The 12972-nt window shown below is 37.5% G+C and overlaps 1 protein-coding gene across 1 annotated transcript; it reads right to left on the reverse strand.

Moving 5' to 3' along the window:
- Positions 1–11618: 11618 nt before the first annotated feature.
- Positions 11619–12695, reverse strand: LOC129980798 (uncharacterized). The gene has a single exon (XM_056091182.1). It carries the CDS (start codon positions 12693–12695, stop codon positions 11619–11621), a length of 1077 nt encoding a protein of 358 aa, XP_055947157.1.
- Positions 12696–12972: the final 277 nt, after the last annotated feature.

Consider the following 12972-nt stretch of genomic DNA (forward strand, 5'->3'; position numbering starts at 1 on the left):
GGCCGCATATTTCACTGTAGTAACGCCAAGAGTTTCTAATGATCTCAGCTGGGTTTAAAGACGGTCATAAACAGTTGATAATTTAACATATTTATCTTTAAGATTGAATGCGAGTCTCAATTTTAACAATTCTCTAACGTAATATTCAACCAACAAATCATCTCTACCGAATCTAGATTTCAGACAGTGAATCGCCTTGCAATAATTTCCGGAGGTAGGGGAAAACTTTCAACTAATTCCCTCGCTCTGGAATTCGGGATAGTTGCTTGGACTAAGTATTGAAATTTGTCGGTTTCATCGATATCGTTGTCTTCGTCAATTTTTTGGAATTGTCCCCAAAACGGCAGCCAATCTTTAATTTCCCCGCCAAATTTCTTCAGTTCCGAACGAGGCAGCTTAAATTTACGCTTTTCACCGCCAACTGAAGATAATGTATCATCATTAACAGCGGGATTAGTTTTTCTATCCACTAATAAACTCATCTTTTTAAAATTGAGTGAATACACGTATGCTGAACGAGATTCCTTTTCAATATCGTCTTCCTTTATGTCTTCGGACATCAACAAAAGATTCAAAATATCTTCATTTAATTGCAAAAGTTCATTATTTTTCTCGCCAAGCAGCTGGAAGGTTGCCAAACAATCTAAATCTTCTGCAATGTTTACTTCCGTTTTCGCTGCCTCATCTAAATGATTAAATAATCTAATTAATGCACATCTAACTGTTTTCCGTTTAAGCTTTAAAGCTTCCATAATTTTTCTGAAACAGTTATTCTTCAAAGTATCGACAAATTTCTAATAATAAATAATTTATCGTCAAAATAATTCACTTGCCTTTCGAATCATTAATTTCAAATCAGAGTCCTGTCGCGGACGCCATGTCGTGTACTCGCCTATGGTACGCGGGTTCTTTTACTGTGATTGAAAAAAAACTACCCTCCTTGAAAAAATAACTATAACATTATTTTCTACGACAAGACAAGTTATTCTATATACATATTAAGTTTAAATGACTGCATTTCCGAAAGAAAATAGTTCAGAATCTTTTCAGCTGCTGATCACAACGCTGTTCCGTTTTTCAAGTTTTTGATTCCAAGTTGTTGTAGTTTCAATACGGAGTTGAGTTGTTACTCGCTTCGTCGAAGATCGCGGATTCATGCGACACCATTAGACAGGGTGGTGCACTCTGGACCACGGTTTATGTATCGGCCAGCAGCTAACAGCTTGAATATCTACTCTGCTAGAGATCAAGTGAAGGGTCCATTTCCTGGACTTGACATTAAGAGGGATCAGTTTCCCCAGGAGGTGATTTTCACCGTATAGTTTCAGGCTAGCATTAAGGTAAGTGCCGAGATTGGGGATGTCCAGAGCTAGTGGCTGCCTTCCCTTGTTGGGCTCCGTGGTGGATGATGCTATCGGACCCACGTCCTTTTTGAATATCGTATTGGCTTTTCAAAAAAAGGTATATTGTATTGTCTTTTCAGTTCTGCATCATATTTTACGACTTTCGTCAATTATTACACACCATTTTGATATTTATTCTGTCATTAGTAAAGTACTCAATAATGAAAATTTTAACAATGTTTTTTCATTTCTCATTCAAATGGCCGTTATGGAAACAGTCGATGATGTTTCTTCCATTCGAAAGCTGCACTCTGGTGTCTTGCTTGCTAAGATGAATTCGCAAAAGCAGGCATAAGCAACAAAAGTTTAAGGCTTTTAGCTACAATAACTGTCAACATTAATTTTTTTATCACTTAATACTTCAAAATGTGTTATAACCAGCTGGGAATACTAAAATGTTTCCTTAGTGATTATAACAGCAGAAATGAAAATGCAAGATCATCATACGGCATGACGAACAACTTATAGAAGCTAAACACCAAAAAATTACATTTTGGATAGCAGAATTACCTGAATACTTCTGTGAAGGGTATATTAAATTAACGGAGAGATCTTATATACCGAACCCATTAAGGTGTTTTCAGTGTCAGCGTTTTGGCCACTCGAAAGTAAATTGCCACGGATCTCTCACTTGGATTCGTTGTGAAGAAAAGGGGGCAGGAAAGCCAGAAGTATTGCACAAAAGAAAAGTGATTTAAAAGCAATGGTGATTACACTTCATAACCTCGATCATGCTCGCGCGAGTAACTTGAAAACTAATTACCACTGCCAAATTCAAAGCAGATCTTTCATGTCCTGAAACTAGGCATAAGGTGCAAGCTCAAACTTCTGCTCCTGCACAGAAATTTTTGCGTTGATCAACAAAAGACCTGCCCTGATGAGCTCCTTCAAAGGTACATCTTCAAGTGTAACATATTTCATGACCCTCGAGGTACCCTAGTGATTTGGTCTACCTTACAGATTCACTTTGACGTAGAATGCTACTTTGAACTTTCGTTCTTCCTTCCCTTGGCAAGCGAGACTTCTCTCCATGAGAAGCTGCCGCAACTAATGTTGAAGCAAGAAGCTGTTTGCTTCATACTTTTCACGGACAGTGCAAACCCCCAAGTTGTTAGTCTGCCTAACGACCCATTAGATGTGTAGTGCACTGTAGTCTCCAGTGTAACATTCGGCACTTAGCTAGCCACCTGAGTGATTAGTCTGCTGGAGATCAAGTGAAGGGGTCATTTTTTCTAATTTGGCGTTTGAGGGACTCTAATTTGGCTTTAAGGGTGGTTATTGTTAACGGAGTTTGACTCTCAACGTAAAGGCTGCGGCTACTACTAACCGAGGTTGGAGATGCCCAGAGTCGGTGGATGACTTCCCTTGCTGGGTTCAGTGGCGGGTGATGCCGTCGGGTTTGCGTTTTTTTATAATATCATATGGGCGTCAAAAATATTTCTTCGATTAAAAATTTTCACTCTGTTTCCTCATTTTTCGTATAAAAGAACGTCTGAGCAACAGTTGGGGAAGTCTTCTCTATCCTTGTATTCTATTTGGACTTGCTTTTATACGTCGACTCTAAGAAGCCAGAGCAGAAAATAATGAATATAAAAGCTCTTGTCACATTACCCGATCTAATTTGCCTTTAAATTATTTAAAAGGAATGCGCGTAGAGTTGTTCAATGTATTTTTGGAGGAAATTTTAAGTGGGTTAAAAATATAAGGATTGGTACACATGCGTCGCATAACAATTCGGAAGGAGGAACAACTGCTTGACATAAAACATTTCATCTTCACATTTCTTTCCCCTGAACTTTCGGATTTTTATATATGCCGGTTACATGAAACTACCTGCCAGAGCTTACATATGAAATTTCTCGAGATGCTTCCAGTGTCAGCATTTCGGCCACACCAAGGCTAATTATTGTGGGATAATAACAGACGCCCTCTATGCTGAAAAAGGCTATGATAGCAAAAATTCACCATTCTGGATAAGTGCAGTGGATAGCATGCATCCTTTTTTTGATCATGTAAACGTTGAAAACTGGGAAAAATATTCGTATTTGTTGTTACTTTTCAATTATCTCAGCATGGTTTTTGAAGACAGTCCATTTATTGAACATAGAAAACGAAAAGAAAAGAACACAGGTATTGACAATTACGCACACAGCATCTTGTTCGCAGGAGGAATGGTGCGGAACGAACGCCAGAAACCTAGTCACAAAGATATTCCTACGCGTGAAAAATAGTCCGCTCGCTTCATCCCAATACACCCCTCCTGCGAGTGACATTTTTCGAGCATTTATAGCACACACAGCCGAATTTTTTAAGATAATTCAATTTCGGTTTTCTACCTGTCCAAATTTCAAGGGGTATTTTTTCTTTCCTTTACGTGGGGTTACATTAGACACTAGGGTGCTACAATTAATGGCTTCGGCCCAAAATTTTAATGGAAGCTCACTTTCATATAACAAAGATCTAGCTCTTTCTAAAAGAATGCGGTTCGCTCTTTCAGCTTTACCTTTACTTTCAGTATTGTATGGAATAGTTTTTTCATGAAATATTCCTGAATTAGCAAGATAATATCAAGTTGTTCATTTACAAATTCTAGTCCATTGTCAGTTCTTAATTTTTTAATTCTTTTATCGGTTAAATGTTCATGTTTGGCTTTAAATTGTGAAAATATATTAAACACTTCATTTTTATTTTTTAAGAAATAAGTAAAATACATGCCAGAAAAATCATCCACCAATATCATGAAATATTTTGCGCCACCAAATGATTCAGGTTGAATAAAACCACACAGATCAGCATGAATCAACTGAAGAATTTCGGAACTTTGATTTATGTCAATATTAGGATGAGTTTTTCTGGTTATCTTACTTATGTCACAAGTTTCCCATCTAAAATCATTTATATCATTAATATAAATATAATCTTTCATTTTAAGCATATATTTAGGATTTAAATGACATAATCTGTAATGCCAAATCTCATAATTACTAGTGGATTGTTTAGAAAAATAACACTCTGAATTATACAATGGTTCCAAATATAATTCTAATCTATTGTTATTTTTAAATGCTTTAGTAACTAAATTATTATCTTTATCAAAAATCAACAGACAATTATTATTCGATTTAATTTTACAACCCTTATCCATCAAACAAGTTACTGACAATAAATTATATCTTAGTTCAGGAACATGGCTAACATTAGTAATTGTTAAATTTCTAGGATTATTACTTACAGTTTTTGTTTTAACTGTTCCGATTATCTCACACAAAATTTTAGAGTCTTTACCTGCTAAATAAATATCCCTTGTTTCAGGGATAATTTTTTCAAACCACATACTGTCTTTGGCCATATGACAAGAAGTTCCATAGTCCAGCAACCATATTTTATCACTTAGGCTTTCTTCTTGATGAGAAGTAGTAAACACATTATCACTAACACTTCGTCGTTTTGTTGACTGGTTGGCACGGTGATGTGTATTTCGCCTTTGATTATTTTCATTACATGGAGCACTGAGACTAGTATTTTTACTCCTGTAAAAACAGTCCTTGGCGATATGATTTGGGCTTCTGCAGATGTAACAGAGCCTTACACCAGAACTTTTGTTTTTTCTAGAATAAAATACTTCCGCATTGATTCCTTCAGCGCGAGTACTCGTCGGCGAATAACAGGTAATTTCTTCTTCACGTAAAATTTCTAATATTTCGTCCATTGACTTGTCACGTTGGGTTTTGAGAATTTCTCGCACTTTAGAGAATTTTCCTTTCAGTCCGCGCACTGTATAGTAAACGAGCTCCCTAGGTCTGATATCCAGTCCTAAAGAATGACATTCCTCTTGCTCTGGCAACATAATAATTTGCCGATTCATTACTTTCCATTTGAAGATTTATCAGTTCATTCCCGGCATCTATTTTGCGGTCTTCTGCGTGACCCGTGAATGTTGACTTTATTTTATCCCAAAGAATTTTTGCATTTTCCTCTGCTGCGAACTGTAGGGCCTGTTCATCTGACAATGATAACTTAATGTAAGCAACGGCGTCAGAATTTTTCTGGTTCCATTCTGCTGCATCTTTTTCACTTAGATTATCTGGTTTCTCCGCGGATATAACAGAGTCCAATCTTTTCAAACTCAGCGCTGCCTGTATTTTCAATGCCCAAATGAAATAATTAGTTCCATTCAGCTCAGGGACATTTAATTTATCCATGCTGGCAATTTCGTTTTTGACAGTTTCGTTTCAGTCACACAGTTCACTTAGAAATTTTAACGAAACATTTACCAGAACCACGGACTGCTACCAATTTGTTGTTACTTTTCAATAATCTCAGCATGGTTTTTGAAGACAGCACATTTATTGGACATAGAAAACGAAAAGAAAAGAACACAGGTATTGACAATTACGCACACAGCATCTTGTTCACGGGAGGAATGGTGCCGGAACGAAGCGCCAGAAGCGGAGTCACACAGATATTCCTACGCGAGAAAAATAGTCCGCTCGCTTCATCCCAACAGTAACGATAATACAGCGGTATCTGAAGCTAAAAGTTTTTCAGATGAAATACAAGAAATGCCATTTATTTTATGTTTAATAGTATTTTTCGCAATATTTTCCAAAATTAACACTATCAATAAACTATTTCAAAGAGAAAAAAAATTATTCTTGACTCCGATTTCAATTTAGTCAATAAAATTAAAAATGAAATCCAAAATTTAAAAACAAAATTTAAAGCACTTTTAGATGAAGCAAAAGTGTTAGCACATAATTTGAACATTTCAGAACATTTACCTGAAAATAGAATTCAAAAAAGGAAAATTTTATTAAAAAATCCGAATTAGCAGAAGACGAAGTGATAAAACCTGGTACTGGAATTTAGGTGTTATTTTTTTAACACTATAATTGATACTTTTATTGTACAAATAGAAGATGGATTTAAAAGTATACAGAATAGTAAATATGATTTCAAATCATTGATATAACAACTTTAGAAAAACATAAATTAGATAAATGTTCCAAAAATCCAGGAAATTTGTTTGTTACAGGATTTGATTTTGAACGAAAGGGATGTAAATAGCGCACAAGACATATTGCAATACATACTAAATAAAACTTATAATGAGTTATTTCTAAATGTATTAACTGTGTTAAAATTTTTCTTTATGTTGCCATTTAGTACAGCACGTGCTGAGCGCTCTTTCAGCAAATTAAAATTAATAAAGAATTATCTTCGGTCAAGAATGTGTTCAGAACGCTTAAATGCAATTGCTGTGTTAAGCATCGAAAAAAAATTGCAAAAAATTGTAATTTTTCTGAAGTAATTAATGTTCTAGCAAAAACAAAATCCCGCATCAAATAAAAATGCATTAATAATATATATTCGGTTGTGTTTTTTTTTTTTTTTTTTGCTTTTTATAAAATTAGGACCCCAAATGACTTTTGCACCCAGACCCCTTTATAGAGAAGGCTGGTTCTGGTCAGATGGAATCATTTTTGGGTATAACCTGGTGAGGAGAATAGATGTCCGGCTGCCGAGAATCGATTGAAACGGGGAACAGGTAAAGAGGAAGGTAATACCAGAGGCTGAAAGTGTCATAGTACACTAAAAATGATTCAAAGGATAAGGACAATTAATGGTTCACTTGACAGGTCATACAAGAAAGCAGGCCACAGGTATTAGGTAAAATCTGGTGAGCAGGCAAAGGAACATCTCATCGGAAAAATAAGGCCTCGAAGATCAGTGCATACTTAATGGTAGTAAAGGCAAAAATTTCGAATCTCATTCAGCTGGAAACTAAACTTAATATGGTTAGTAACATGCATTTCTATACGCCATCGCTTTCATCATCTCAATGTAGGCAAATAATTTGTGCTGGTCCAGATAAAGTCGGCTGATATCTATCTTCAAATTCGGTAATTATATGACGTCCGAAAAGTGTTAAGGTGTCCGAATGTCACCTTTAACGTCCGAAATGGAACAAAAATTATCGTAGGAATAAAGAATAATCTACACCTAAAACTTGTTCAAGAGCCTATAAAGATTTAAAATATAATAACATAGCTAAATTTCGGCCAAAACTCACTGATCAATCAAAAATAATGGAAAGCTCATTTGGACAGAAGATAAGAATCTTACCAAAAAATTATCTTTAATCAACCACAGTTTATTAATTAAAAATTCACTTTCGCAAGATGCAGATGCCCAGAAGGTCGAATTCAAATTAAAACGATGAGAATTGCGGTTCTGTCTGTATTTCATTTCAATCATGTTGTTGTTGTTGTTGTTTTGGATTTTTTTGGCGCAAGGGCCATATCTGGCCATGCTGCGCCAAGCATATGGTTTAAAATCATACTACATAAAAGATAGTTTCATCAATTAAAATATAAAACAGTTTAGTCTCGGTAAAAGAAGGCGAAAATTGAATAGATTAAAATGAACATATAACATTCAGAAATTTAAAATGAGCAATGATGGTTTAAATGTGGAAATAAAAAGTGAAAGTCACAAAGTTATTTTTAGTTGTCAAACAAGGCAAAAAAATGAATTAAATGTACGTGAAAAGGTGAATAGCCTTTAAGAATTTGAAAATATTTTGGTGGTACGTCTCCCCCACCAAGTCTGTTAAAGTTAAAGATGAAGATTTAAAAAAACGAATTCTATGTGAGCTAAATGAGCAACATTCTATTAAAATGTGTTTAATACTAAAAACGACCCGACATGTGGGACATATCGGTGCACTGTCTCCAAAAATAAGATACTTATGCGTAAAGCGGGAGTGCCCTATACGGAGACGAGTCAACTTAACATCAAGCTCTCGTATAGGAATCGTAGGCCATAAACTAATGGATGGTTTGACTGAATGCAACTTATTCTCAGTCTGCAGATCCCATTTTCCTTGCCATATTGATAGCAGGCGGGAAAAAATGGCTGTTTTAAAGTCACTATATGGGATGCTTTGACACAGCGAAGTGGAAGCATGTTTTGCAGCGACATCTGCTGCTTCATTTCCAACAATGCCCACGTGACTTGGTACCCAGCTAAATATAATATTAAATCCCTTTTCCTTAAGAGTTCGTAAAAGAGACAATACCTCAATGGCAATCGGATGCATTCGATTATGGTAGTTGGATAATGTCTCCAATGCACTCATGCTATCAGTATAGATTATGAAATTACCCTGAGTGTTTGGCGAGATCTTCTCTAGAGCACAGAAAATTGCAGTCAACTCAGCAGTAAACACTGAGCAACAATTGTGCAAACGATAGCTCAGTGTCTCAGATGGAAGTATGATGCCACTACCGACATGTCCATCCGATTTCGAACCATCTGTAAAAATTGGTGCAAAAGAAGAATATTGGCAGCGATGATAGTGGAAAAGCTGCTGTAAAACAACTGGCGCAGTTATGTCTTTATTGAAACCAGAAAACGGGTTCAAAAAGGTAAATTTTGGAACATTCCAAGGAGAGAATTGGAGAGAAGGAACTGATTTAATAGTAATATCATTAAGTTCCAAATCATTCAGAAACATTTTCATTCTCTCACAAAAAGGGCGTATGTGAAAGGGACGCGCATCATAGAGTCTCCGCAGTCCAGCCGATAGTGTCATTTCACCCAATGGATTATTCAAGTTAGCTTGTGCGTGTAGGAAGTATAAAGTAGATATTTTTTTTCGCCTTAAGTCGAGTGGTAACTGGTGGCAGATATTATAGAGGCTTTCTATGGGTGATGTTCGAAAGGCGCCAGAGCAAATTCGCAAAGCCGAATGGTGGATGGTGTCCAGACGTCGTAAAACGCTAGAGCGAGCAGATCCATACACCATACATCCATAGTCAATCCGAGAAAGGATAACAGCCTGGTACACACGGAGGAGGGAAGTTCTATCTGCACCCCAAGTTGTTTTGGAGAGAACCTTCAGAATGTTTAAGGTTTTCTCACATTTCTTTCTCAAAAACTGAATATGTGGAAGGAAAGTTAGTTTATTATCAAAGAAGATCCCTAAAAATTTCATTTCCTCTACGACAGGTATGGTAGTAGTGCGTATATATAGTACAGGGTCCAAGTGAATGTTCCGTTTTCTACAAAAGTGAATGCACCGACATTTCTCGGGTGAGATTTTATATCCGTTTGTATCGCACCAAGCTACTATCTTGTTAATTGCATTCTGTAGCTGACGCTCAATCAAACGCATATTACTTCCTTGGCAAGAGATCTGCAGATCATCTACGTAAAGACTTCCATGAATAGAGGATGGCAAATGATTAAGTATCTGACTAAAATGAAGAATAAAAAGTGTAACACTGAGGACACTTCCTTGTGGAACACCCTCAGTTTGAATAAAATAATTAGAATAAAAATTACCCAAGCGAACTCGGAACGTTCGGTAAGCTAAAAAATTCATTAAAAAGATGGGCAAGTTTCCTCTAAAACCAAGATTAAAAATCGTAGATAGTATGCCGTATCGCCATGTACGGTCATATGCCTTTTTAATATCAAAGAAAACAGAAACAAGGTGATTCCTCCGGACAAAAGCATTGCGAATTTGGGTCTCCAGTAGGATCAGGTTATCAAAAGTTGATCGTCCTTTTCGGAAACCACTCTGCAACAGGGGAATGCTTCCTTGCTTCTCTAATTCAAACACAAGGCGAGCATTGACCATACGCTCAAAGGTCTTGCTGAGACAACTCGTAAGAGAAATTGGTCTATAATTCAAAGGGTTTGATGGTTCTTTGCCAGGTTTTAACACTGGAATCACAAAAGCTTCGCACCATTGATGAGGGTATATCTGCTCATTCCAGATTCTATTGAATAAAAATAATAAATTGGAAAGGGAAACTCTATTCAAATGGCGAAGCATGCAATATACGATTCCATCTGGCCCGGGGCTGGTATCACGGGTGCGAGATAACGCTGCGTCCAGTTCTGACATTCTAAATTTGCAGTTATATGGAAAAGTTCTCTTGGTATTAAAACGCAAATGCAATCGTTCTGCGCGATTCTTAATTGCCGTAAATTCAGGACTATAAGAATCAATTGCTGAAACTTTCGCGAATGCTTGGCCAAGAATGTTAGCTATGTCCAATGGAGCGGAATGTTTCACTTCTCCTGTATTCAAAACAGGGATGGTAAATTCACGATAAATCCCGTTGGCGGCCTTAACTTTGTTCCACAAGGTTTTACTGGAAGTGGAGTATGTTATGGATGAAACAAAAGATGCCCATGATTCCCTTTGACTTTGACGGCGAACTCTGCGAGCAAAGGCTTTGGCTCGTTTAAAAGCAATTAGATTTTTTGTCGTTGGGTACCTTCTAAATATGTTCCAAAGTTTTTTTTGAGTCTTATAACTGTCGCGACAAGCTTCATTCCACCATGGTCTTCGAAATTTTCTGAGACGTGGGGAACTCTTTGGTATGGTTTCATTAGCGGCGCTCATTATGGTATCAATAACATTTTGCACTGCTTCCGAGATATCCGCAGTTCTGACCATTGTCTCTGTAATATTTGCAAGTTCCGAGAAAGCATTCCAGTTTGCTCCCTGGAATATGAAACGAGAGGAATATGGTGTCACCTCATTAATGCCATTTTGTGAAACTATTACAGGAAAGTGATCACTATTATAGAGATCACTTTCGACTGTGAGATTAAGCAAAGGGAGGATCTCAGGAGAACAAATGGCCAGATCAAGATTATGGAAGGTTCTTGTGGGTTCGTGGAAGTACGTTTTCTCGTTATTATTTATCAGACAGAGGCAGTTATTTGATAGGAACTGCTCTATCTGTCGCCCACGAGAGTTTGTGCTATCCGAACCCCACAAGGTACTATGCGCATTGAAATCGCCGAGTAGGATAAAAGGTGAAGGAAGCTGATCCACCAAGTTGTCGAGTTCTTGCTGACTGATGATATCATGAGGCGGAAGATAAATGCAGCAAACTGTGACCAGCGTTCTTGCGTGAACCTGTGCTGCCACAGCTTGCAGGGAAGTATGCAAACTGAGTGGTGTGCTTGGATACAGGTTTGACGTAAATATACAGACACCTCCACAACTGTGAGATCCTGTTTCCACATCTTTTCTAACACAATTAAAGCCACGCAATTTTAAAGGGATGTTTGGTGTCAAGAAAGTTTCTTGGACACAAAAACAGATGGGATGAAATTTGTTAAGAATAGTCTTGATGTCATGAAGTTTGGAACGAATGCCGCGACAATTCCAAGAAAGGAAGGTACCCATTAAGAAATTTTATTGCGAATCGAGGAATTAAGAGCAGTGGTTGGAGTTGCTGAAACTTCACAACTCATGTCAAATTCAGCTTCATCCTCAGAAGGATGGAGTTTTAATTCGGGACTATTTGATAAGCCTCCAAAAATGGACGTCAAGTCCTTATGGGCTATACCCCTACTAGCAAGTCCCAATGCAACAGAATGTTTGGTGCTTGATTTCTTTAACTGCGAAGACAGTTCTTTCTTCGACAGTCCACGTTTTGCAAGCTTTAGTTTAAGAGATTTTACCGGCTTTGTTTTTCGCTTATTTTTGTCTAGTTTTTCAATATCAGGTGTGTTGCCAATCGATTTTTCTGTATCAGAATCAGATGACTGCTTAGGAGAGATCATACGGGTGGTATTTTGAGCACAGTTGGGACAGGTACAATTTTCACAAAAGTTTTTCTTTACTATAGATGCATAACTTACGCCAGGGGAGGGTGTTTGTGCAAGAACTTTCTTTCGAGCCTCAGGATATGGAATATTTTCTTTAATTTTAGTTGCTGTAATTTGTTTTTCGATTTTCCAACGTGGGCATAAGCGGGAGAAGGACGTATGTTCGCCTTTACAATTCACGCACTTCTCTGGTGCTGAACAATCCTGGCTCTCATGTCCTTTCTCAGCACAGCGGGCACAAGTGACTGTCCCACGGCAGTTTGCTTTCGAATGCCCAAAACGCTGACATTTAAAGCATCTGAGAGGATTCGGTATGTATGGTCTCACGGGAAGCTTAATGTAACCAGCATATATGTAGTCCGGGAGTTTAGGGGACATAAAAGTAAGTATATGATGTTTAGTCTCAAGAGTTTGTCCATCTCGCCGGATGGTAATACGGCGGACATCTGTGACACCTTGCGATTTTAATTCCTCGGTAATTAAATCTACAGGCAAGTTGAAAATCTCTCCACATGTAATAACACCTTTTGATGTATTTAAAGATGTGTGTGGGTATACCTTGATTGGTATAGTTGCCAAAGCCTTTAACTTTTGTATGTTCTGGGCTTGCTTTCGTGAATTAATCTCAATCAGCAAGTCGCCAGAACGCATCTTGCGTATTGACGTCGCATCACCAATTGTAGCACAAATTGCTTTCTGTACCAAAAAAGGGGAAACTGTTTCAAATGTCTCACTTTCAGAAATTCGTTTTATTATAAAAAATCGATCAAAATGTTGGTTAATAGAAAAAGTGTTAGGAACTATGTGACGCCCACTAAAGGGACCCTTCTTGGGAGGAGCCATGCGATATGAAATATGATTCGGGCCCGACGGCACCGCCCACCACGGAGCCCAACAAGGGAAGGCAGCCACCGGCTCTGGCCATTCC

The sequence above is a fragment of the Argiope bruennichi genome, chromosome 8 (genome assembly GCF_947563725.1).
Source record: "Argiope bruennichi chromosome 8, qqArgBrue1.1, whole genome shotgun sequence".
Classification (NCBI taxonomy): domain Eukaryota; kingdom Metazoa; phylum Arthropoda; class Arachnida; order Araneae; family Araneidae; genus Argiope; species Argiope bruennichi.